Source organism: Ochlerotatus camptorhynchus, unplaced genomic scaffold (genome assembly GCF_037179485.1).
Source record: "Ochlerotatus camptorhynchus isolate MF236.1 unplaced genomic scaffold, CSIRO-AGI_Acam_v1.1 ptg000211l, whole genome shotgun sequence".
NCBI classification, from domain to species: Eukaryota; Metazoa; Arthropoda; class Insecta; order Diptera; family Culicidae; genus Ochlerotatus; species Ochlerotatus camptorhynchus.
In genome coordinates, this window is record NW_027040701.1 from 2,899,685 (window position 1) to 2,927,372 (window position 27,688).

The window sequence follows — 27,688 nt, forward strand, 5'->3', positions numbered from 1 at the left end:
AAATACAGAATGTGTGGCGATGATTGGCGGTTCAATAATGAATTTTAATAGCGAAATCGGAAATCACATTAAATTTTCAGGCTTCAAAGTTTTAGAAAAGTATGATTATAATCGTAGTAATCGTTGATTCGAGCAAATGTCATATTCATTATATTGGTAAACACCAACAATAAGTAATATTCAACTTCGAAAACTGCTTGTCGAAACATGGAATTGGCTAAAATCGTCACCATTGTGGCGCCCATCGCAATCCACGCCAGTGGGCTCAGCGTAGTGGAGCTATTAGCCGACCAGCGGCAAATGACCGAATCGATGCTACCGGATGTTGCTTCGCTGATATTTGTCACGGCGACTAGCATGATTGCCACGGAATGGTTGCAGAAAAATCCCATCCGTCTCACGGGTACCGACGGAATGAAATCGTTCGTCGTTGCCATGATTGCGGTAAGTATGAGGAATAAAATTACTTTCCTATGGGGAATACAATGAAGATTGGTTATGCTTTACGATGATTACAGATTCTCTCGAACATTGCGGTTTGTGATTTGTCGTTGAGGCTGCTATGGATACCGATTCAATACTTTTTGCGGAATTTGAAGGATCAGAAAATAATGGTAAGTTTTTTACGTGGGGTGGGACACATCTAAATATCAATTTAAGATCGTCAACAAATCTCACGATAGCATATAAATCTACAAAAAAAATGGTTTTCATATTTTGCATCGAAATCCATCTACACGGATCGCTCTCTACCTTTTTACTGGAAATCTTCAAAATCTTCATTAATCTTTTTTCTATCTACTAAGCGTGCGAGCATCTCACAACAGCAAAGCAAAATTTTTCCTGCATCTTAGATAGAGTCGCTCACCTCGGTTTTTTAGCAACCATTATTTCGGTGAAACTGTGACGGTTAATAAATTGCATTCGAATGGTTTCCATGAGTCGCATTGGATTTGATTTACTCGGATTCAAAATCCAAATAATGCAAATAATTAAGGGATAGTTGCGCACCATCGTTTGAAACCCGTTTTTGTTACATTGATTAACTTATCACCACAATTGGATTGGCTGTTTTTTGTTACATTGATTATATTATTCTATATATATATTGGATATTGGATCGATGTCATCGTAACCGTTTCCTCACCGACAGATGTCCACAAGGTTTATCCTATGGAGATGCGCATCTAGCGATTAGTGGTTGGACATAAGTCTACTCATCACGTGAATGAAGTCACGACTTAAGCCTTTTAAGCCACGTTCACGAAGAAACATTAGGTATAATTAAATGTAACCACCGTCCATGATTTCCAGTGTCCCAATCGGTTTACCAACTCAAATGTACTATTAGTGATTCAAAATCACTCAATTATAAAAATCAAGTTGTCTTGATTAGTAAAGCACCGAAATTCACCGTATTATTCGACCGAATACATGTTCCTTTTGACTATAGTTTTAAGATGTTTTGTATAGTGAAGAAGAATTCTAGGCTCTGTAAAGTTAATTCGATTGCGCCTTATCAAATAAATAAATTAGTCTCTATGCACCCAACTCTTTTGTATTACGCTAGTACAATTTTACAAATTTTCTTTTTCTGTGGACAAGTTAGAAAATTTCTGAGGGCATAATATTTTTCTTTGATTTTTTTTTTCTGATATTTTGCATCAAGCATGGTTTTAGTTGAACAACGGAAAAAAAAGAAAAATAAGACCACGTAAAAAAAGTGTTGGGTGTATTTCACTCAAATACCCAGTCGACCACTTGTTGGCCGCATGACAGTTAACAATTTGGTGGAAACGCCGAATACCTGACTAAATAGCACTATTCGATGTATCACTAATCTTGATCATGAGCATGATGAACTCCCTACACTCAAAAAATTCCACACGTCATCATCATGTGTCTCACACTTAATTTTGCGCATATTGTGAAACACATGCATTTCATGTGTGAATTTTATGCTATGAACCATGCCCGAACACTATGGATTTGAATTGTGACACTCTTGGATTCTATGTGCCTCATATGGTGATATCAATAGCTTTGCACATCATAGTTTAATATTCTATAATATTCTACTTTATCGACTTCTACTTTACCGACTCTAAAAATGAGTCGACAAATATATAAACAAAACTGCCAGAGGCCAGATCTGTCACATATATTTTTAATGGATCTGATTTGGGATTCGATCATGGACTGTTGGGGTGAGCTGCTGCCGGAGTCTTCGTTCGATCTCACTGTGCCACGGTTGTCATCATATATGAGGCGGGTTGATAGGATAAAGTCACAACTCTTGTTTTCGATGTTTACCTTTCTGAGCAAGCAATTCACATCGTATTGAAATGCAAAACACTTTAAATCCATCTGTTTTGAACAGTAGTGTGATTCAATGTGCTATACACTTAAATGTATAGTGAATGATTTTTAACATTTCAAAGTTTGAAACACCGGAAATTAACGTGTAATTAATGTGATTTTGCATTTAAAAAATCAAGTGTTTAAACACTTCGATCAAACGTGTGCAATTTTTTGAGTGTATGGTTGCTAATCCGTTATTGCCAGATCCAGAGGCGTAACTACCGTGTTGGGTTGGAGGGGGCCATTTCCCTAGCTGACAAGACATAAACCATCGGTAGTATGGGGAGGGAGATTACTTACAATATTTTTGCTTCTAACATCAGCAAGCTGCCTATTGGCCTGAACCTTATATAAACGTCATTGGATGACATAGACTTCTTGCCGCGAGATCTCACTAACACAATTGTGCTAGTCTAACAGAGTAAAAACGATTTTGTTTATTTTTTTTTAAACCACAAAATCAACTGTCAAAGTGTCTGACCCAACAGCGGGTTTTTTTACTCACTAAAATTTTACTTAATTACTCCAAAATACGGTGTCAGAGAAGTCTATGAAGAGTGAAGTTGCAGTAACGGTATGCTAATTTAAAAAGTTAGTTACTGCACCAAGCGTCATCAAGGCATAACGTTTCTACACTAAAGGGAATCAACGAAACAAGAAATAAAAGATGAGAACCAATTACCAACCATGAATATGCAATATATCAAGCAATTTAAAATCACAGCAAAATTTATTCTGAATAATCTGGAAAATAAATTGCTCCGGTATTTATTTCTGCAATTTTCTGGGGGGGGAGCAACCCAAAGCCTGGGATAGACCAGCCTCCCCCCCCCCCCCCGGCACCCCTCGATTTACCCAATGCCTGTAGTTATACAGAGAACTAACAGATGATGTTTGAGACTAGCTACCATTCTCAAAGTGTACAAATTGATCTCTAAAAACACTTTATACAAAGACTTGCGGATTTAAAAACAGTAGAACTAGCAACCAGCAAAAATAACAACAAAAGCTACTTAAAAACTGGCCTCACTGCAAATCATGCAAACTTCACATGAACGCTTGATAATGTTTGTTTTGATATCGTAGAAAAAAGTGTTCGCTTCAACGTCATCAGGCAACCGTTTTTTTTTAATCGAAAAAATCATCCAACGCGTTGTAAATCAGTGGAAATGAACTGTTTTTATAAATATTGTGGAAATAACTCCCGAAGTGGAATGCGTTTCGTGGCGTTTTTTCGTTTTCCTCTCAGCGAATCAGAGCGCAAAAAATTGGCTATCGTTTTGTGAGCTTCCGGAGGATTTAAAAATTTTGGGAAGCCATCGTTTGTGCAGTGTTAGTATTTAGACAAAATAGTGAAAAGAGTTATTATCTCATTAAATTATACAATTTTAGTTGCATTTTGCCGAATGTGAGCTGTACATGGATTCCAGCGGTAAGGTGCGTTTACCCAGTTCAAGGATTATACAGGCAACGCTTTAAATTACGTCAACGTTGAAACGTATAACTTGTTTTTGGAGCTGGAAGATATATTTAAACGTAATATTTCAGTATTCCGATTGCTGAATGAGAATCTAGAGTTGAAATATTATAACCTGATGATGAAAGTAGTATCAGCACCACACTTGCCAGAATGTCACAAGATGAAAGAAAAAATCATCAGACGATATATTCAATTCCGCTTACGAGTAAGCCGGTAAATTTTTCCTCGAGACAAACGACATGACAGCAAATCTATGGCCATATGAATGACAACATTTAAAATATACACAATTGATTGAAGTTTCACTAGATTTTAACGCTTAATGAAAGAAAGATTGAATTAAAATCGGCATGGAACAACAAAAACATGTTTGCAGCATTTTTCTTTATTTTCCATTTTAAGTTACCTATTCGAAAATGTTAAATCTGGATAACAATGCTTCCCTCTTACCGAACCATCGAATCTTACATGTTCGTTTGGCTGCACTTTTTGACAGCTCGTTTGGCTGCATAAAACAAATCTTCGCAAGTCTTTGTATAAAGTGTTTTAAGTGATCTCATACTTTCTAATAGGCAATACGAGCGCCATCCACGTCCGAATACAGGTCAATGAAGGAATGGGTAGAAATGTGTTGACGTGATGCTCGCTTTGTTCGAAGCCGAGAAATCCTCTGTACTTCCATGATAAAATGAGACGTTGGATCTAATTGTTAGGATTGCAACAGGGTTTTTTTCCCCTTTGGTTTGTTTTTTTTCCGTCGATCTTGTTTTCCGTGCTGAGCACCAATGCTACCGACGTGCCAGGAAGGCAGTTCCCACACCTGGACCTATCGACCCATCAACTCATGAACCGGTGACCAACAGCTTTACTTCCCATCCGAAGGAAGGCGTGATCAGAGATGTTATGCCTCAGAACATCCCGGCGGCTCCGACTGGGATTGAACCCAGGCCTGCTGGGGTGAGAGGTAATCACGCTTACCACTACACCACCGGTGCCGTTGATTGCAACAGGGTTGGTTTTGGAAAATGGTACGCTGAATTAAAGTCTTAGGTTCATGTTAAGAAAGAAAGCAGCTATCGAATCTGGAATGTGAAGGGCCCTTGGAGTAACCCCATGATGTTCTGGTTAGTAAGCAAAAATGGTCAATATAAGGCCACAGAGCCCCTTATTTCACATCACACTACCAATGACCGGTACTTTACGTTATATAACAATACACCACATTACATTCAATGATCTTCCAAATAAGTAGTCAGAACCTACGAAAAAGCAATTGGGACTTTTCTAAAATCAACTTTCAACGACGTTGACTGTTTCGATTTCGCCTTGGAAACAGAGCTTAAAATGTCTACATATTTTTTATTGATTTATTTCTCTCTTGCGACGTGTCGTAAGGGGTCAGTAAGGTATCCTACTTGTCGAGATATGAACTGCTCATAAAAGCATAGCAGCCCCATCTGGAAAAACAGCGAGCCGGAAAAACGCTATTGAAAATTAATAATGGATATCTTATTTCTGACAAAAATCCACATGGTACTATTATGCCTTTATGGGCAGTGACGCTAGGAGCTAGTTTCACGGTGACAATATCACACCATTTAGTTCGTACGCTTTTTTTGATTAACTTAGTTAGCTTAGTTTAGTTTTCTTTATTAGAGAAGCTTTAAAGTATTGTATCATTCGTTTTAATAATGGTTCGATGGCTATAGGATGAAAGTCTCTTTCTCACCAATGCTTGGTAGTCATAATAATGATGATATTTTTTCTATAATTTTTAATTTTTAAATACAGCGAACTCTCTACAACTCGATATTGAAGGCACCATGGAGAACAACAATTCCATGAGAAATCACTATCACAGTATATAGCCATGAAATCCATTTTTACTATGGTTCTATAACTCGATATCGAGTTAATAAAATAAAATATTAATGTAAGGATGGTTGCTTTTGTTTTCGAAGCTAGCATGGATGGTGAGATAATTTTTTCTTTGTATTAGGATTGTTTTTTTTTATTACTGACCATTTATTTATCGTGTATTGACGTGAACACAACTTAATTGACGTGAACACAACTTAATTGAAGAAGCAATAATCTACCTATAAACGCATAACATTCCCATTTTAATAGGAAATCAAGCAAAGACGACACTGTTATGCATTTGAGGGCAGTAATGGAAATCAAACAGAATACCTTAATTATCAGTGGCAGTTCATGCAACTGGGATGGCATTTCACGCCATTTACGTTACACCGACAGCCTCCACTGGTATCGCCAGCACCACCTGGCCCCCAGCGAGGACCTCGTGTAGCCCAACATACAGCAGTCTTGCACACACTGCAGGTCATGAAGTCACATCCGGCGATTTTCGTTAGAACGATTTTGCACTTCGGGCAACGCATGGCAGCTCCAGAAGCTACCATATTTTCCAAGGCCTGTTCCGAACGACCGCTCTCATCATTCCTACTCAGCTTGTCCTGATAATCTTTGCAGCTCATATTGGCGTGAATAGTCTATCCGAAAAATATGTTTTATAATCTTTAGAACTTATTCGGAAAAGAATGATTACTTAATGTTACCCACCTTACATTTCAAACAATTATCTGTAAAACATATGGGACACCAGAATGAAGTGACATTGTTCTCAGTCAAGCACCATCCAATGCAGTCGGGTGTCTTACAATGAAATGCATTGTTGGCCAAACTTTCGGCCTTCCTCAACGATCGTCCCAAATACTCGTTATATTCATCAGCGCTAAGAAGACACTTGATTTCCCGGTCTTGAATTAAACATTCACATGAATTCTTGTCATCCGTGAAAGGACACTGAACGATCACGTCATCGGCATGCTTAATGGAATTAATTAGACAATCTCGGCAAAAACTATGGAAACATTCACGTAGAATCACCCCTTCGTAAGTATCGTATGGTCCGAAACAAACCGGACAATCGAACGGTTCCGGATTCGGAACCACACTAGCATCGGTAAGCGTCATTAGCATGTCCAATTCTTCCGACACTTCTGTAGCACTTCTGGTAGCTTGCACCATATCGTTCTTAATTGCCTCCAGTTGACGCTCCATCAAATCATTATATTCTTGCGCACTCAGCAGTGCTTTAAGTTCTCTCTCAACCAGGTTCCCTTCGCATTCATGCAGACCATTTGGAAAGGGGCAACCAATAGTAGTGGCTTCAAGTAGGGAATTTTTGAGACATTTAGTACAAAATGAATGCAAACAATTGACCAATAGAACTCCCTTTCCAATAGATATCATTTTGCTACAAAGAATGCATTCGCTCTCATCAATATTGTGAACTAAAGCCTGTTTGTCTAACTCCAACAGCTGCTGATACTGATTTTCAGTGTTACTTGTCGAAGTAGTAGATTCGATTGGAACTGAGTTCGATGTCTGCAAAATAGACCATCAATGTAATGTTTTAAGTAAAGTCTCTAATGAATTACAGCTTACCGAGCACTCCAAAGAGCTGCCAGGATCCACAATTGAGCAGCCACCGTTCCTTTTCCGAATCTTACAATCACGTGCATTGCCGACCTTCCCTAATGATTGGTCCAAATAAACGTTGTAATCTTCAACGCTGAGAAGACACTGTATATCTCGGTCCAGAATCACGTTGCCACATGGATTATTGTTGTCTTTGTTGGGACAACGAACAATCACATCCTCCGCCTGTTTAATGGAATTGCTAAGGCAATTGCGGCAAAAGCTATGTAGGCAGTCAAGTAAAAGCACGCCTTCATAGGCTTCGTACGTTTTGGAGCAAATTGGACAATCGAACGATTCCGGATTTGGAGCCAAACCAGCATCGGTCAGCAGAATCATTGATGCTTCGTCCTTAGTAGCTTCAATCTGACGATCAACTAAATCACAATACTCCTGCGGGCTTAGCAGTGTTTCCAGAACCCGCTCATTCAGAAATCCTTCACATTCGTACCGATTATTAGGGAAAGGACAACGGATAGTGGTGGCTCGAAGGAGTGACTTCTTGAGACATTCGGTACACGAGAAATGCAAACAGTTGACTAATACTACTCCCACCCCGATGGATATCATTTTAGTACAAAGAAAGCACTCGCGCATATTGTGAACTAGCGATGGATCGCTCAATTCTTGCAGCTGCTGATAGTGAGTACCACCGGAATTGTCTGCCCCAATAGCAGTACTGCTTGATGCTGCATCGGTTGTTGAAGTCTGCAAAGATATTAGAAGTTCATTACAGTATTTCAGTTAATTTGTTTTTGGAGGGAGGCTCAAATGTGAGTTGACTTTCATCTAGCATGAAACAAATCTAGATTCGTGCAGAACTGCCTCTGAAAGGTAGATATCGCTCATCTCAATTGCAGACATTTAAACTTAAGAACATTTATGGCATGCTTCTAGAACATCGCGAATCAGTAAACAACAGTTTTGTAGGCTGTGCGTTCATTAACGGGGCTACAGGACAAGGCGAACTAAGTTATTTAAAACAACGCAGTGAGTGTGTCCAATCAGCATGTGCAACTAAAAATACCAATTATACCTAGATCCCTACCTGACTAAAATGAATCAACGTTTAAATGCTGTGCGCATTTCCCGTCTATAGTTTTTGAGAAGTTTTAGAAGCAACAAAAAGTTCAAACATTTTACCAAAAGTTGATGTTCTACGATTTTTGTCAATTTTTAAGTGCGCAAATTTTTCATTTTATGATTAAACAAGACTTAGGCTATTTAAGTTTTCATCACATTTTTTAAATAAAAATTACAAACAAAATTAATTGTGTATGTTTTTCCTAGAAAGACTTATTTTTCTCTACAACTTTGTGTCAGACGTCATTTCGATTAGAAGTGACGTTTTTGAGCTACGATGTATTGAACAATGTCGAATACGCCATTTACAAAAAAAAAACAAGATTCAAAATGACCGAATTTTAGCAAAAATTAGCAAACAATTATGCAAACCAGAGAAGGTCGAGAGATGCTCAAATATTTAATTACTAATTATAACGTATCATTGAACATAAACTGGACGGATCAAGCTTCTCCCTCCGCATCAAGACGACTTGGTATGCCTTCTATCTATCTCTCTACTTGGCTTCGACGCTCTCGCTCTTACACGAGCTTCTACCTGTTCTCAAGTTATTATCGGTACAGCTGAAAACCAGAATAACCCACTAGCTACAATCGATTTTACTCTCGTTATGTACGTTATATATAGTGTCGGAAGTAGTGCGCATTATAGCGCATTATTGTGCGATTACAGCGGACTACTTGCGACACTATGTATAATGTACAGTCGCTAGTGGGTTATTCCGGTTTTCAGCTAGCATAGCATAGCGTTGCATATGCGATTGTACTAGTCGTGGAGGGCTATAAAGTCTGGTCCACTTAGAATCCGGACACTTTATTTGTTCTATAGTAGCGCCTCTAGTGTTCAGATTTAAAATATTTTGTTTTGTAAGTACCGTAAAACGGGGTATCTTTGATAATGCGGGTAACGCTGTGCTTTTTCCAAATAAGAAACATTGGTTCCATATTGTAGCTTAGGGTATTTCCGTTGATATCGTATGTAGTCTTTATGTAGTATGTGTTACATATTTTACAAAAATATTTAAAAAAAAAACCATTTTCGTTTTTTTGCCTTTTTGAAAAAGCACTCAAACCATCACTTATGAAATGTAGTTCCGATACAGCCATCACAAATTCAATGTTGTATTCTTATTGCTTATGAAGTTTTCTGATTATATACTTATTCAAAGTTTCATATTTAAAGAACAAAATTGTTTGAGTTTCACTCATTTTTTTCTACATTCATCGAGCATTATCAAAGTAACCCCAAATCAAAATATTGAAGTTCTGTCACAAAACTAAAAAAATAGTGCAAATGCTTCAATTTTTGTTCAACATATTACCAACGAATTAACTCCTGGATCCTCAGTATTTATTTTAAAAATATAAAATTTGAAAAACATTCATTGCTGTAAAAAATATTTAGAATATACTTTAAAAAACTATCAATGTTACCCCGTTTTACGGTACACGTGTTTCAGTGGTGAAAGTTTCGTCTCGATACGTGCAGTATTGAAAAAGTTTTACTAGGTGTAAGACGGGAAAAGAAAATTGATCCTGCACACCCACGTCGAAAACCCGCCGTGGTGAATTCGAAATACATATCGCGAAAAAGTTGAAAATTTCCGTTTCTACCGTGGGAGCTGGTCTGTTCCCTGATCGCAAGAGTGTGGCCCGGAAGGTTCAAAGCAAACGGCAGCTGAACTGGAAGGTGTTGAGGTCGATCAAGTGAAACCCAGGACTCTCGGATCGGGAAGTCACCAAAAAATACGGTGCCAGGTACTACGGCTTATCGGATGGTAAGCAGGTAACCGTTCATTCCGGGCCTCCAAACAATCCAACAGGACGAAGAAGCAGAAGTTGTACGACCGGGTTCTGACGAAGTATAGAGGATGCCTTTCATGGACGACGAAACCTATGTCAAGATCAGCGGAACCAAACAGATAAAACTACCAACGATAGAGACAAAACGCTTGCTACTACTACCAAGGTAAACTCTCGATGTAATATAGCTTGATCGGAGTTGTAGAAGGATGATGATATATTCCTTGCCTGCTTTGTTGCAATATACATGGTTGAGGACATAGCTTGCTCGGAATCGAGAAAAGACATAACATAAAAATTCCCATTTAAACACATGATACACGTTACTCGGCGTTACTTCGTGAAGCAACTTGCCAACAATTAGGTCGTTTCCTTCTACCGACCCGAGCGAGCTATATTGGCAAAGGCCGTTTATCATGGAAAAAAGGAAGAAGATTATATCATTATAGACGAGTGCACGGATGGATTTGAGTTCACTCACTCGACAAAAAGTGACACAACAGCGGGGCCCTGTTTACTAAAAATGAACACATGAATAATGCTCGCGTAACTTTTGAAAAGGGCTTATCAACTTTTGTACACAAAACTTGTTAAGTTCTTTTTGTACTCCATATTCAAGAACACTGCGGACCATAGAGCAGTACAGCGTACACGTCGTCAAATTGTGCAGTATTGCGGCGCAAAAATTCTAGCATGGAGTTGGCCTTTGCAACTGTCATGGATATGGGCTCGTTAAACCGTAGTTTGCTGTCCAAGATGAGCCCAAGATCCTTAATGGCATTAACCCTTTCCAGCGGCGATTGATTCATAGAGTAATCAAAAATGATCGGAGAGTGAGAGCGGGTAAGGGTAATCACTTTGCATTTGGCAGCATTGGCTTGCATTCCATTCATCTGACACCAGGATGACAATCGCTCTATATCAGCTTGTAGTGCGCAACAATCCACGATCGATTTGATCACACGGTACAGCTTAAGATCATCCGCATATAGCAGCTTGCAGGAACTTAGCATATCACACACGTCGTTAATAAACAGAACGAAAATGAGAGGTGGAACCCCCGATGGTATATGGAATACCTCGGATCTGGAATCACGTACCTTAACGAAAGCCTTCCTGGATGATAAGTATTATTTCAACCAACAAACGATCCACGGTGGAAGACCAAGGCGGTTTAGCTTCATAATGGCTAGGTCGTGAGGGACTTTGTCAAAAGCCTTAAGGGGAAGCTCACCGGCCCAAAAATAAAAAAATATTTTCGGTACGTTTTTATTTTTCTAAAAATATTGGGAAAAATTATCAAAAATCCAAGAAAATCAGTTTCTTCCTTAGATTTTTGTCAAAAATTACATGCAAAACAATTTTTTCTATCCCATCATGAAAAAAAATTGGACTCTCAGAAAAACCGAAAAGTTGATGTTTTGTGGTTTTTTGAGTCCAACTTTATGCCATAATGACTTATAAAAAACATGTTTTTGCACGTGAATTTTCTTTAAAAAATTAGAAAAAATGTGATTTTTTTAGATTTTTGATACTTTTTTTTTCAATATTTTTAGAAAAATCAAAACGTAATTTTTTTTTTTCGGAGCGGTCTGCTTCCCCTTAAAGAAGTCGATGTAAACGGAGTCCACTTGCTGACACTTCTCGATGCTACCTATAAGAGTGTTCGTGTAAGTCATCAAGTTAGGGACTGTCGAGCGCTTTTTCATGAATCCATGCTGAAACTCTGAGATTATGGGTTAAACAGCTGGATACAACTTCTCATGCAGAAGACTTTCGAGAACTTTGGCCAAGCAGTTCAGGATCGAGATAGGTCGGTAATTTTCCACTTTGTGCATGTTACCGGACTTGAAGATTGGTGTAATTGAGGCGAGCTTCCAGGCATCCGGAAAAACGCCATCCTTAAGTGATCGACTGAAAATAGACATAACGGGAGTAGCCAACGATGCTGCACAGTTCTTGACGAAAGACGGTGGAATACGGTCCGGGCCTGGACCTTTCGATGGATCGACTGAGCAAAGGGCTTTGAGAATAGCGTTTTGACTGAAGATGAGCTGCTGCAGGTGAATGTCGTATCTTGGTAGCTGATCAATGTATTGCTGCGGTGGAGGAGTTTGATCGGGTTCGAAAACACTTCGGAAAAAGTCAGCGAAAAGGTCAGCAGAAGTTTTATCTGGCCACAGGACGGGTCGAACTCCTAAGCAAATTCAAGTTTGTTTTCGCCGATAAATTCGCCCGGAAACTGAAAAAATGACCGCTGAGATTGACCAGTCCAGTGTGTAGCAGACGATGTCGGAAATTCCAAAGAAAGTCCGCGAGTTCATCCGAACGCCGTCGAAGTAATTTTGCATTTTTGTTTTATGAAGGTACCAGTGGTTGAAACAGTTGACGTTTTTTACTACACTCGCATCGTTGTCGTGCGCGACAGTCTGTTTGTATTCGTACACTCATGCTCTACCGTCGTCTCTCTCACACAACACAATCGGTATGACATGAGTTACTTCGTTCTAATTCCGCAATTTAATATAATTAAGCCATTTCTGATCAGAAATGTTATTCCTAGGACATCATTGCTTGCTATTTTCAGAATTCACACAAGCGCAACATCAGCAGCTCTTATTTAGAGAAAAAAACCAAAATACATGCATTCGTAACGGTCTTCGGCGACAGTGTCGTATTACAGAGCCCAGGGCTGATAGCAGTGTTAAGCAATAAAAATAGTGAATTAGTGACTAAAAGCATTTAAAAAAAGTGACTAAAAAGTGACCAAAATCATTTAAAAAGTTACCAAAATGTGACTTAAACATGATCAGAAAACTTCCAGAAATAGAATCATGCAAATTGAAATTAGTCATCCAAAAAAGGTAGACATTGATTTCCTATCTGTACGCATTCGTCAAAAGTTTATATTGCAAGATCTTGCACAACTAGATTAAAAACTAACAACACCGTGTAACACGACTTTCAATAACAGAGATATTTTACCATATTTGAAATTATTATGGTCTCCTGAATTAAAGTTTAGAATAAATCTATTCTCTAACACGTTACCCGTTTTAGTTATGAACTATGATAATCTTTATGCGATCTGCGAATTTGCTTCACAAAGGTGCTCCGCGTTTGCTTAGTTACCTAATAAGAAGACAGGGAAATGAGGAAGCGAGATAGCGTTTTAAAATATTAAATGACATAGATACCCAGATCTAGTTTTTGAATTACTGAAAAAAAGCAGAATTCTTCTACAACAGGAGTTGCTATTCATTCTACTGGGCCGAACATCTACTGGATCGAACAAAGGCTGAATGTTTCATTAGGTCGTCTTGGGACAGGTTTTTTCGAATGTATCTACCATAAAGTACCATAGTTTCATTAACCTATGATCCTAATTTCACCCATTTTTCAAAAATACAATCCAAATGTATAATGGAAACATTTTAAATGGAGCCAGAAATTTGATAGGTATTATTGACTAGTGTAAAGAAAAAAAAATGATTTTAAAAAATATTACAACATCTTTAGAAAACTATTTTAATTCACTCTGCAATGCTCATTACATTATTAATAATTCTTACTAGGAACTATGCAATTCTCACCTGAACAATTACTTTCAGTTTTGCTTAAATTTCTCCACAAAATTTGTCAGAACCCTCTTGAAATTTTTAACCGAATTCATTTGAGGTTCTATAGAAATTATACTCATATTCAATTGTAATCCTATGATTTCTCCAAAAACTCACATAGAAATACGCTTCGGATTATTTTGTCTCAGAATCTTCTTTAAATTATCCTCAGAATGTCCTCTTTTGTATTATCTTGAAGTTCTCCTCAGAATGATCATGGTGTAATCCTCCTTCTCGTCCAAATTTTCTCATAATTCCTTAAGAATAAGAGTCAAAAGCTGTTATGAATTTTCATTAAAATTTGTATTGAATCCTATTCAATGTTGCCTTGGAATTGCCTCAGAATTGCCTACAAAACTAAAGTTCTAGGACATTGAAAATGATCCAAGGGTTAAATTTTATACACATTGACAAGAATAAAAATTTAAACTCAACAGGTACATGAACTTGGTGAAAGGTGAAATTTTAGAGACATGGATTCAAATTTAACTTAAACCAATCAGTAGATTAATTATATATAAAACCAAAAGCTACTTATTGATGAAGTGTTTGATTTTAGTTACCATAAGGTTCTTATATATTGTAACGAAATAAATATTTAACATGAGTATTTGAGACTGAAGTTCCAGAGCTTTACAGAGCTTAACAGGATTATATTTAAGTTGAAGTATTTCTTTAAAAGAATTTATTTTTATAGAGTTCATCTAAAATAAATTCGAGTTTATCTCTGGGAGTGCCTTGAATTTTTTTTATAACAGTTCAGAAATTCTCTGCAGAACACTGAAACAATCATCAAATTCGTCCTTAGATTCTCTTTGAATTATAAACTTTTTTAAAGAATTCACCCCCTTAGAAATTCCCATACTGTTCACCTCTGAGTTCTTATAAATTTTTAATCTGAATTGTCTTGGAGTTCTCCTCTAAGTTCTACTGAAAATTCACATGGATTTCTCCTTAAAATTATCTGGAACTGCTTTCCAAGTAGTTCCTAGTCCAATTTGTACCCAAGAAATTGTTCACAGGCCTACTTGGAAAAAGTTCAAAGCAATTCAAGCGGGAATGGCGAAAAAAGTGACTTTAGTGACTTTTTGTCGAAAATAGGGACTTTTTAGTGACCACCTTCAAAAAAGTGACAAAGTCACTAAAAAGTGACCCGCTATCAGCCCTGCAGAGCCTGTCATTTGACATTTTAGTTTGGTACTGTACTATGATACCTTGTTTTGCAAATGTCGGAGGCAAAAGCAGTCAATTATCACAGAAAATGTTTCGAATACCGTGACCGGAAGGTACAATAAAGTACCTTCATTTTGACTAAATTTCATTTTTCTTACGTCAAATCAATTCCTAGAAACACCTGGTTTTATGAGTCCGGATTCTAAGGCTCTGAACCATTTGGCGAATTATTTTAACTTTTGGTTAAAATTTGACAGATGGAAAGTTATCGATTAACCCTGCTACCCGAGCGTGGTTACTTCTGACAGACAAGAAGTTAAATTTTGACAATTGTGGCTCGAAAACCGGTCGATCGACAGCACGGGGATTTTCGAACATAGAAAATAACTTTCGAAATGTCACTTTTAACCACGAGTTAAATTAAACTCGGCAAATGGTTCACAGCCTAAGTGGTTTTTTCAAACATCAAAATTTGCAAAAACTAGAGTCGGTGTATAATGAGTCACGCCAAGAGTGAAGCCAAGTCTACCTATCGAACCGTCAAACCGGCTACCTATCGGGCAAAGTAAATAAACATTACGATGCTATGAAAGGTCCACGAAAGGTATTGCAATAAAATATAAAATATTATCGAAGAAATGAGCATAAACACGCAGTGAGCTTTAAATTGTTATGGGATACGTTCGGTAATGATCAGTAATGAGAATTTCTACTATTTTTTGTTAAGATAATTTGACAAAATCACTGATATAATGATTTACTACAGCCGCATTTTTTTTCTCTCGCTAGAAGTCATTTGAAGTTGTTGTAGAAGTCCTCTGTTGCCAAGTGAAAAGAATGGGAATCTTTCGAAAACCGTGATGCGAGTTCAACTGTTTTTCTCTTGGCGTGACTCATTATACACCGACTCTAGCAAAAACAAGCATCGCCTTATACACCTGACCAAATTCTTACAATCCCAGGGGATAGGAAGGACAATTAGTTCAACATCTACTTAAGAAGGTGCAGGGAACCCATACTACTTTCATAAATGTCACGGGAGGGAACATTCATGTTAGGCGAATAGAACGACCCAAATTTGAGTTTAGTTAACTCATCAATCATGTTTTCCAGGTTTGTCCAGGAAAAACTTCCTGAATATGAGTAAAGTAAAGATTTGATTCACTCAGTCTATTGGTACTACTCCTAGACTGAGTAAAAATTTCGTCTATTCCCTTATTTTCCGGCAGATTTTTTTAGGTTTTCCACAGGAAACCATGGGACAAATTTACTCGTCGCTTAGTTCTTGTTCTTTTGGCGATTATGAGTGCACTAAACTCTAATTTGGGTCGTTCTCATTCGCAATGTAGGAAAGGGTATAAATAATAGAAATACTCAGAGGGAGAGATGGGCGGAGAGAATGTTTTGAGCCAAATGAACTGTCAAAATCTGAGCCAATCGAACATTCCAATTAGATTTTTTCCGAGGATTTCTTATTCTAACTAGAATAATTTTGAGAGTATTGCAATCGAACAGAAATTCAATCACCTTTATGTTTTGTGTGCTTCTCAAATTCAACTAGTTTTTGGAACCAAAAACAATATTCTAACTCTATTGATTAATTGATCTTCGTTGGTTAATAAATGGCACCAAGAAATGTGCAAAATATTGCAATGCAATCAATTATTATTTTGCACGTAAATCGAATCAAAAATAAGTCATTTGAAATGCTAGCTTCTAGCAAGGGTTGCAAGATAATTTAGGAACAAATCTCTGCTGCCGAATTGTATTTTGTTTTCTCCGCCTATCTCTCCCTCTGAGTATTTCTAATATACACGTATTTCGGAATCTCTATTCGGTAATTGGAAGATTGCCGTAAAAGCTCAACGCAGATGTCGCCACTGCATGATGATGATAATGTTGACAGACTGCATATAAAATTCGTGAAAATTAGCGTTAAATCATAATTTTCATCAAGCCTGTGTAAAATTCTTCCAATATAACATTCGAATTGCAGAAGAAAACGTTTTTACGATCAGACTGATGTGCAACTTTGACTTTTCCAGTTGAACTTTCATAAGATATATTCATTTCATTTCGCGGCTCTAACAATGCTGCATCGTAAATATGATGTAAACAGAAGTAAATTGCTCAATTATTCAAAATAGAGATGATTTGTCATCTTGCTATCACTTTGAAGACCATCTAGCACCATTTTATAGTATGGTGCGTGTTGAGTAAAGCAAGTTCCGTTGCGTTTTCCGTCGAAAATTGTGAGCATCAATGTGTTTGCTAACAAAAGGCCAAAATGAACATTTATTGAATATTGGCGTCCTATACAACCAATCTCCATTACCACCAGCATGATACAACCTTTCCTAAGTAATTTAACTTAATTTCCACTTTCATCCTAGTGGAAATCGCACATATTCACCATTTTCCGAAAAATGCCGCTGCGCAGGAGGTAACCTCTCCCTGTGGGTGCAAACTTGTTATGCATAATTTTCCATGAAAACATCTCCGATCCATACCGAAATAATAACAGTTAGTTTGCAAACACATTTTCTTACACGATTCAAGCAAAAGTTTCCACGGGAAATTATTAGTTTTTCTTTATGTACCGATTTGCCCCAAAAATCGTCTGTTTTACTTGAAGAATTTGGAAACTATCCTCCTTCTAGTAGTTCTCACTTCGAAATGTAGGTGGCGAAAGCATGGAAAAGTTTCACTGCAAGACGCCAATACCCCGTACAGACTATGGCTTATATCATGTAGGCTGTCTTGCAATGAGCACTCATACATCTAGTTTTCACTGGAAATCCTATGTATGAGTGCTTATTGCAAGACAGCCTATATTACATGATATAAGCCGTAGTCTGTCCGCAATGAGCTGGATTACCGAGGTGAAGCAATCGGTTAAGTTGTGTGAGTAAAACCCATGTACGATACAAGCAATTAGTGACGTCACTACTTTCGTTTAAGTAGATTTTTTGGTTTACTAATACAACCATATTTCACGATCTGCTTGCCTGTAATTTACTGATTACCAATTCACGATATATTCCACATAAAGTTGATCGATGTTACAAAACGATTCGTGGACCTTAATGACTACCATAACCATTACCATTAAAGTTCTCAAACCATAAGTTAAAAGGTTCTAATATAGTTCTCTTTCCGAAAATGTATGGAGAAAACAAGAATTTGGAACGGTAATGGTTCTTAACAACCCATTATTTGTAAGGTCCAGTTCCAAAAAACCATAATACATAAGGTTGAAATTTTATCATTAAACGTTCATGTAAAGTTCCATAACCATTTCAGTTAAAGTTTAGCAGGGATTATAAACAATTTTTAACCATTTTAGGTAAGGTCAATTTATGGTTCGCGTTTATGCGGGAATCCCAAGGGCTTTTTCGTGGCAACACACGACATTCGCTGCAAAATTTACCTGTTAACCGTTACATAGCCCCCCACGATTTGTACAATCGCATGTGCTATGCTATGCTAGTCAGTTTCTTACCAAATAAGTTTGAATTTTGGGAGAATGAACAGGATCCGGATTCCGGATCCAATGTGGATTAAAATTTTTAAATTTTGCTTCACTGTAATACACATACACTCATGCAGCCACATACATGGACGCAAATTTGTTAAGTAAGCAAATTTTGCATAGGTATATAGTGCGTTCAATGTTGTAAAAGAAGCAGAATGCTCGAGACACTGTAATAAAGTCGATCGAATCTCCGCTTTGCGCTGAATTGTATTTTCGCCCTGTGATTTCGTTGTACGTACCGTTCTTACTCCTTCCATAATTATTGACTCCGTTCGGGGTCCGTTTCACTGGGTAATATTGGGTTCTGGTTTCTGGTTGGTTTCGCAAATCAACTATTTTTCAAAGCACAACACTACCTTTTAAAGCTACCTCAAGCCACAAAAACTATTAAATCAAATTGAAGACACTTATAGAATGTAAAACAAATAATTATTGTCAAGTTCGAGTGATATAGTCAACGTCATAAATTCAGTGCCAACATTTCAAAGGGGCGTAATTGCATTTGTAAACAATGGCTTTAGCCATAGATTTCTCGCAAATAAAAGCTCACTCATGAAAAATAATAACACCACCAGGTAGATGAATGTTTCCTCTACCAGCTAGCATTGTAATTTTGGAGAGGTAAGATATCATTCGCGAGAAATTGACGACTAAAGTCATTGTTTACAAAAGCAATTACGCCCCTTTGAAATGTTGACACTGAATTGTAGAATGATAAATATCTGATTCGATGCGAAATATTTACTACTCGAAGATTGTATACATCAAGAAGATCGATCACTTACACATTTTTGCCGAGTTAACGAGTTAAGGCCCAAACGCAATGTGGACGGAAGCGGAACGGAAACGGAAAGATTGACAGTTGTCACAAATGACATCAAGTGCCTAACCGAAGTCGATTTGGTTCCAACAAGTTTTCAATCCGAGAAGTTGGCTTACTCAGATCGGGCTTTTCCGCTGCCGTTGCCGTTCCGCTTCCGCTGCCATTGCGCTTCGGCCTTGGTTGGAATTTTACAATATCACTAGTTGGCGTTTTTACTAAGAAAGTCTTGGTTGAACACAAGATTGTAAACACATGATTACGGTTCAACGCTTGCATCGAAACTTGCGATACATGGGAGTTAACACTCTTGTTGAAATGAAGGCTTCGCTTTATATTATCGGTCCTCCCATTTTGCCATAAAATCATTTGACATAATGCCACTCAGCTGTATGTGAAATATATGAACATGAAATATTAACATAGTTGTTTATCCTCTGAACCGCTACTCAGTGTTATACGGTTATACCATTTCTGTTGATGTTACTACATATGGTAGCTTGGTAGTGTTGAAGTAAATATTTTAACCACAGACAAACAGAAATAACACATTGAATATTTCTAATTGTGAAACATCGTCGCTAAAACACTACCGCCATCTGTTGAGCACACTGTGGTGCGTAGTACGCTGAACAGATGACGGTAGTGTGTAAACGTCAAATGCATGTGCATTTACTATGCACGCCACATGTGGCAGTACTACCAACTGAGATAGTTTCAATTATAAGTTTTATGCCTGTTTATCTATGTGTTTTAACCATGTATGTTGTTAACAATAATATGTTAGATTTTAAGGGGAGCATAGCAATTTTGTTTAAATCATAATTGATTTGAACAAAATATCGATACATTTTACTATGGGTTAAAATTAAACACGTTTTGATTTTAGTTTAGTTCCGGAGGCAGTGTGCTATAACGCGCACTACATTTCCCTTTTCAGCATTGTTGTTCCATTTGTTAAAACAGCAAGCTGTTTGAAGATTGTTTTCTCCATGGGCTCTTATTGATGGGACAACATAGTTTTGGTATTTTTCGCGACATTTTTTTAACAAAGCAGGAAACTTTTCGTGTACACTGTAAAGTGATGGTACTTGTAATCGATTCCAATGTACACTCAGGTCAGATTTTGATGCTATTCGTAATTATACTATGGTCCATATAGACATATTTTAAAAATTTCTGTCTTTACACCAAAAATTGAGATTTTTTTTCTAAGTATGCCATTCGATTACCTATAGCTTGAAAAGGATAATGTGCTGGAATCAAGTCGACAGGTTGTATTGTTGTCGAGAAATCGTTAAAAACGTACCGTGTAAATCACGACTCAGCGGCACTAACCGTGTAAAAACGCTTAAAAAACCGTGTAAAAAAGACTTGAGTGCATAACTCATGTTTGCCTAAAATGTTAATGGGACTGTAATGCCACACAGGGCAGTAATGACCCGATTTATCAGACTTTTATCTTTCAATAATTTCAAAAACCGTAAATCTAAATCTTTCTCATTCATTTCATGATGAATGTTTAAGGCATACTTTGGTGCCTAAACTGAAATGTGTCGTGGGTTTCGTAGGATGTTAGAAAAGATTTTCAAAAAGGGGCTAACACAATCGGGTTGAATTCCCAAGAATACATATGGACAAGAATAATGAACACACGGAGAAGCTTAAATAAGAACTGACTGGAAGAATGATAGATTGACAAACATGAGACGGACCGAAAAGTTGTGGATCACCCATGCTCATGAGAACACGACAAAAAATGGAATGTCGATCAACGTAATTCATGTGGATGTATCAAATATTCATGTAATTGTAAAAACCAGATATAATACATATTATATTCATGAAAGCAAATTTGGTTCGCTAAATCTGTTACACTGCTCAATGTAATATCACAAACGAAGTGACAGACGGAGCGGCTCGAAAACTTTGGTGACTAACCTGCTAATGCAATTTTTCAGTGTACCACATGGCAACACCACTACTACTGGATTGTACCACATGGCAACACTACTACTAGATTGAACTAGCATTTTAACCGAATGTACTAGAATGTTTTGGTTCTATCTCTTTCACTCTACTCAAAACTGAAATGCATAAAAAAATGACAAAATGATACGCACTCTTTGCACACTGTCAAAGAATCATTGTACACAAAATCAACTTTGTTCAAATCAAAACAAAAAAAACTAACCCATCTGGTGGATGATGGCACAAGCTTCCAAGAAAATTCTATTACAGTGAACCACATTATTTTAATGGATTTCTTCGCCAGTAAGTCGTCTGTCACTTCGTTTGTGGTAATATTACACAACGATGGAATGATCTATGTGCAGCTGTTTCGGTGTAATATTTTTTTTCTAGTTCGTTTATTTGGGAGGCTCGATCGCGTTAGCTTTACGAAGCCGATTCGCTGTAATATTCCTTTTTTTGCTTTGAAGGAGAGGGTAAGCTGAGTTTCACAGAAAAAATAAAGCTCTTCCTTAATCGATCTCTCTCTAACTCGATGCAGGCTGCTTCAACCGCTTTTCAGATACAAATGCCCAAAATTTACCTATGTAACCGCTATCCTCCTTAAATCGATGGTCTCTTCAATATCGAGTTAGGGAGAGTTGACTGTAGTGTCAAAACCTATTTTTTATAGATTTCTAAGATGCACTATCTAAACTATTGTGATATAAAAAAAACTTTAAGAGTTAATTCAATTACCTAGTTTTTATTCTATAAACTATAAATTATGCCAATTAGGCTATATGCCAACTGTGCTAACCCTCTTCAAGCTTCATTAGTAGTATCATAGTGTATGTAACCACTGATATTATCAAAACAGTAATGCAACTGTTCAAACGATAAGGTGTTGGGTGTTTATTGTGAAGATTTTTATCGCTAGATTAGTGCGCGAATGCAACGCGAATTATTTGCCTTCTTCTCCATGGCTTGTATTCAGTATTCTTTTTCGAACCATCCTATGTTAAACTAGTTGCCATAATTTATGTTTGTATTCCTAGAATTAAACAGTATTTATTGTGCGCTGTAGTCGCGAATGAAAAAATGAAATCAATGACTCATTGGTGGAAAAAGATGTTTTGAAGGGTCTCTCTAGAATTATATAGAGCCGTAGGCAACTGGTACATTACGGTGCTTCATAATGAAGAAAAAAAATGCAAGTAAAGTCCAGTTCGATTCATAATTCCAAAATAGGAACAAATGCAAAAATAGTAATGGTGCCACGCTAGCAGTTTAAAGTTTGTAGAGTGGGTGTGTACCAATTCCTATTATGGTCTGTTCTAATTATGGCCTAAAGACCTTTTTGACGTTTAATCGTCTTTCTCTATCCAGCGCACATGGATGAATGGAAGGTTTGTTTTCCCACTAATCTGTTTCCTCTTGCTCGCACTCGTTCGATTTGAATGGTGCAGTAGTGTGCGAAAATTAAACGTCAAAAAGCCCTATGGGATTCCCATATGCCACAATTGGAAAACCCATAATAGGAACGTATAGGCATAACTGGTGAATCCACCCTATGTAGATTTTGTCGCATGATATGAGCTGAACAAGCCATCAAGTTAAAATCATTATCAGAGATCTCAATACTCAGGTTCGCAAAGGAGTATTTTTACCGGCGCCGCGTGACTGCTTTCTCACCCCAATTGATTTGGGTTCAATTCCAGCCAAGGTCGGTGGGATTTTTCTGAGGCATAAAAATCTCTGGTCACGTCTTTCTTCGGAAGGGAAGTAAAACCGTTGGTCCCGGCCCATGTGTGTTGAATGGGTGCGATATTCTACGCAGGTGTGGAAGCTGCCTTCCTGCACATTTGATTGCCGTCAATGGATGGCAATTGATGCCCGTCGCTGATTGGCACTAGATTGCGGAACAGATACAGCCGTTAAATAAAGGAAATAAAAAGAAGAAACCCGCAAAGAACTTTGACAATGCAATGCCTTGGAGAAGAACCAGCCCAGGGCTGAAAGTCTCCTTAATAAAGATATAAAAAAATGTAATACCTTCTGTTAAACATTGCGCTAGAAAACGGCGTATGGAGGTGAACCACGAGCTGACCCAACGCTATGGTGAAGCCAGTAACCACTTCCAAAAAGTCGCAAAAGTTGGAAGGGGTACAATCAACAATCAATACGAAACTAACGATTTTAAATTGGATCACCACTTTAGTAGCCTATTGGTCCCAAGCAAACGATTAACGTACCCTATTCTAGTCGAAATTCTAGTACTACGCAATGTTTGTTTTGATTCGCTATGAAAGTTTGACAGATAAAATGAGGGGTTATTGGTTTTACCTATGTTTCGAGGGGTGATTCGACAAGCTTGGGACCGAAGATAGTACCAGAGGTGAGCCAAAAAGTTGAGCACGTTTCTTCGGGACCTACTTGTCTTAGAGTTACCTCTATGCTACTACTAGATTGAACAAGCATTTTCACCGAATGTACTAGAATGTTTTGGTTCTATCTCTTTCACTCTACTCAAAACTGAAATGCATAAAAAATGACAAAATGATACGCACTCTTTGCACACTGTCAAAGAATCATTGTATACAAAATCAACTTTGTGCAAAACCAAAACAAAAATACTATTCCATCTGGTGGATGATGGCACAAGCTTCTAAGAAAATTCTATTACAGCGAACCACATTATTTTAATTGGCAAATCAAAGTTGGCACTCGTGGAGAATAGATGAACTATGAAAGTGATGATGGTTTCAAAATTTTACACGGAGAGGTATACGAGTTCAATCTTAAAATGCCTTTATTTTGCAAATTGAGCATTTTATTTAAATCTGGTTAATACTACGTTAGTAGAAAACTTAAGGACTACTCAGTAGATATATAATATAGAAAAAATAATTTCTTTTCAGATTTTTAGGTGTATGCATAGATTTCAGCTTTTCTACAACTTTAGCAACAACCAGATTTAAATTCAATGCTCCATTTTCAAAATAAAAGCATTTTAAGATTGCACTCGTATACCTCCCTAATAAAAATAACCATAAGAAAGAGCTTAACGACGTGTTCGGGGTATCATCCAAACCATTTGTGGGATGGTTCTACCATCCGGGTTACCGTTCGCTAATGGTTTTTATTTATTAGGGCTCTCCGTGGAAAATTTTGAAACCATCATCACTCTCATAGTTCTTCTATTCTCCACGAGTGCCAACTTTGATTTGCCAATTAATTTCTTCGCCAGTTAGTCGTCTGTCACTTCGTTTGTGGTAGTAGTGTTGCCATGTGGTACAATCCAGTTGCGGTTGTCAGTTACGTTGAATTTTCGTTCCCTAAAATGCAAGGGGCTGCTAAGCTAGCATTTTTCTGTTGTCTGCTATTTTTCACTCACACACTTATAGCCAACGCAAACCAAACACACTCTGAAACAAAATCCATTGGTAAAAATACTATATTGCTGGTTTAAATTAAATACCCTCACCAATAGATTTTTGCAGAAAACAATTTCATTTAATTTTACTATTATTTCTATCAAAATTACTATGCATTTTGAGCAAGCATAGTAGTTTTGCTAGAATCATAGTAAATTTTTTAACATTCATGGTAAACTAAACTGAATTCATAGTAGATTTAACAGTAATAAGCATGGTTATATTGATAATAAGTGTTTTCTGCAAAATAGTATTCCAAACTATGGTCCTTGTTTCAGTGCATGCGGTGTAAGCGACAGCAGTAAAATATGTAATACAGTCGCAAAGTTCGTATGTGTTGTTCAAGTTTGTTATGGGCTAAAAATTTTATAGACCTGTACCCTCTGTCAAATTTGTGAAATCCCATAGTGGAAACATTTGATGTGCTAAAATGTAAATATATGTAAGTAGAAAAATTTACATTAATTGACAAATCTCAGGTAATCACGACAGTAGGTCTATTTTCTTCACTCAAATTGTTTTCAATAATCAGGTAGATACCAAATAAGGTAGATACCCGTAAAAAAAGAACCACAGACGGACAAAGAAATGTATTGTAACAATACAATAGAATTTATTGTATTTACAATAAATCATATTGTCTAAAACAATAAAATAAACGTAGATTGTATTGTTTTCACAATAGAATCTATGGTAAATGGAGAAATCTACAATAGAACAAGGGGGTTGTTATGTATCTTAACCATAGGAAAAATCACATTTTCCCGAACAAAAATAAGCCATTTACCATTAATTGTATTGTTGTTCTATTGTTGAAAATTCTTACTATATGGACGTATTGTAAATCTATTGTAATAACAATATGTTACAATTTCTTGTACAATATACGTACAATAATATCGATTGTTGGCAATAGATTTTGATGTAATTGTATCTTAATTTATGGTAATTGTATTGTTATTTTTTTCCGGGTATTTACACCGGTTGCACCAAACAATATAAAATTGCCAAAGACCCCCGTTTACTAGTCTTCTAGTAAAAGTATGGACGTATGTCAAAAGTTGTTCCAATCGAACCGTCAAAATGCACTGCTTTGCTCGACTTTAACAACTTTTTTCAGTTTTGTGGTGACAGTCGTCCATACTTTTACTAGAGTCGGTGTATAATGTAGGATTGGGCGATCTTGGATCGGTCTTTGGAAGATCGATCTTTTTCATCCCGATTCCCGATTTTTCGGATCGATTCTTTGTCCACGAAAAGATCGAAAAAATCGATCTCTTCTTTCGATCTTTTTGATCTCCAAAAAATAGGTGTTTAATTTTTTAAGTGCATTTACATCGAAAAAAAAATGTACTCTCACAACAGACTGCGTAATAAATTTAACGAACATAACGTCAACATTAGCATCGCTCCCCATAATGACGTCACTATTTGCGTTTCCGATATTTACGAATACAGCAACATTTTTGAAGGTTTATGCTACCTCCCTACTGTGCTCATTGCTGCTTACCGTCACGACAACATTGAATTGAATATTATAAAGGAAAGAATTTCTTGGGTACCAACGTAAACAAGCATATTAAAATAAAAATAAACAGATCGATCTACCAAAGATCGATTATTTGGTACCGATTTAATCAGTGGATCGATTCTAGAGCCAAAAATAAGATCGATCCGTCAAGATCGATCTTTCTCTGAATATCGCCCAATCCTAGTATAATGAGTCACGCTAAGAGTGAAGCCAAGTCTACCTATTGAACTGTCAAACCGGCTACCTATCGTGCAAAGTAAACAAACATTACGATGCTATGAAAGGTCCACGAAAGGTATTGCAATAAAATATAAAATATAATCGAAGAAATGATCATCAACACGCAGTGAGCATTAAATTGTCATGGAATACGTTTGGTAATGATCAGTAATGAGAATTTCTACTATTTTTGTTAAGATAGTTTGACAAAATCACAGATATAATGATTTACTACAGCCGCTATTTTTTTCGCTAGAAGTTATTTGAAGTTGATGTAGAAGTCTGTTGTCAAGTGAAAAGAAAGGGAATGTTTCGAAAACCGTGATCCGAGTTCAACTGTTTTTCTCTTGGCGTGACTAGAGTGCTTTACCGTATACTTGTCCTAACAAAGCAACCCAGGTATGCCATAAGTACTTACCTTGAAATGTCATTTTAGGCTCTCGTCATCAGTCGGATGTTCTTTTTTCTCCGTTTTTTCAACTTCACGCGAGAAATTCTAACCCTTTGGATCAAGGCTTCCAAGACCGACGCTGGCTTTGTATTCGCCAGAAATTTGGTAGCCGCTGGATACCTGCTAGGAACGCTGTGGGCCCTAAATTATCTGCCGAAGGTCAAACGATTACGCGCGATTCGTAACAAAAGGTAACAGTTTTTTTTCTCATTTCAAAGTTTTAACATTTTTTAAACTTTCAGACCAGTTCCATCCATGCGATTCACCCAACACGGAGATGAGCAGTAAAATTGCACTGTTCCTAGCCGTCCTCTTACACGCCGGATTCAAAATTCTAGTCTTCATGGAGCCCCCGCAAGGATGCTGCTCGCTCCATCTGAACTCGAGAAGTGTGCTATGTCTCAGTTCGGTCGTAATGTACCTTTCACGGACCAAGATCTTTCCCCAGCGGTATCGTAAGGTTCCACTGACGGCCCAAGCCGTGGTCGAGTTTTTCTTCTTTCTGCTATCGCTCGAGATTGCCATGATTGCAGGCTGGTGTCGTATAGAGGCCATGCTGTTTAAATTTTTTGAGTTTTTAACTGCCAATCAGCAGCCCATGCTGTATCTAGACATGGGTGGTGCCAGTTTGGTGCAGTTCGTAATAACGGTGTGCAGTTTTCTGACATTTGCAATTACCGCCAGTGCAACGGGATACCTGGATTATGCTTCGGTGATTACT

The 27,688-nt window shown here is 37.3% G+C and overlaps 2 protein-coding genes across 3 annotated transcripts; one reads left to right on the top strand and one right to left on the bottom strand.

The window, feature by feature from the left end:
• The first annotated feature begins 207 nt into the window (after window positions 1-207).
• LOC135703214 (uncharacterized) lies at window positions 208-27,162 on the top strand. Its single transcript, XM_065224337.1, has 3 exons — window positions 208-444; window positions 519-614; window positions 26,953-27,162. Exons 1-3 carry the CDS (start codon window positions 208-210, stop codon window positions 27,160-27,162), a joined length of 543 nt encoding a protein of 180 aa, XP_065080409.1.
• LOC135703284 (ranBP-type and C3HC4-type zinc finger-containing protein 1-like) lies at window positions 5,896-19,612 on the bottom strand. 2 transcript variants are annotated; one of them, XM_065224459.1, is made up of 4 exons: window positions 19,599-19,612; window positions 7,313-8,034; window positions 6,425-7,252; window positions 5,896-6,354 (listed from the first exon to the last, which is right to left on the bottom strand). In XM_065224459.1, exons 2-4 carry the CDS (start codon window positions 7,940-7,942, stop codon window positions 6,043-6,045), a joined length of 1,770 nt encoding a protein of 589 aa, XP_065080531.1. In that variant the 5' UTR covers window positions 7,943-8,034; window positions 19,599-19,612; the 3' UTR covers window positions 5,896-6,042. The 2 variants fall into 2 exon arrangements, with proteins under 2 accessions (XP_065080531.1, XP_065080530.1); XM_065224458.1 differs by lacking the exon at window positions 19,599-19,612 and adding an exon at window positions 18,799-19,000 and having other exon boundaries at window positions 7,313-8,053.
• Window positions 27,163-27,688: the final 526 nt, after the last annotated feature.

Excerpts from the sequence above, each read along its gene's own strand:
- LOC135703214 (XM_065224337.1), top strand. The coding sequence starts at position 208 with ATGGAATTGGCTAAAATCGTCACCATTGTGGCGCCCATCGCAATCCAC. Across the intron at positions 445-518 it reads TCGTCGTTGCCATGATTGCG|ATTCTCTCGAACATTGCGGT; the intron begins GTAAGTATGAGG and ends CGATGATTACAG. Across the intron at positions 615-26,952 it reads TGAAGGATCAGAAAATAATG|GCTCTCGTCATCAGTCGGAT; the intron begins GTAAGTTTTTTA and ends ATGTCATTTTAG.
- LOC135703284 (XM_065224458.1), bottom strand. Across the intron at positions 7,253-7,312 it reads GCAGCTCTTTGGAGTGCTCG|ACATCGAACTCAGTTCCAAT; the intron begins GTAAGCTGTAAT and ends TCTATTTTGCAG. Across the intron at positions 6,355-6,424 it reads ATAATTGTTTGAAATGTAAG|ACTATTCACGCCAATATGAG; the intron begins GTGGGTAACATT and ends TTTTTCGGATAG.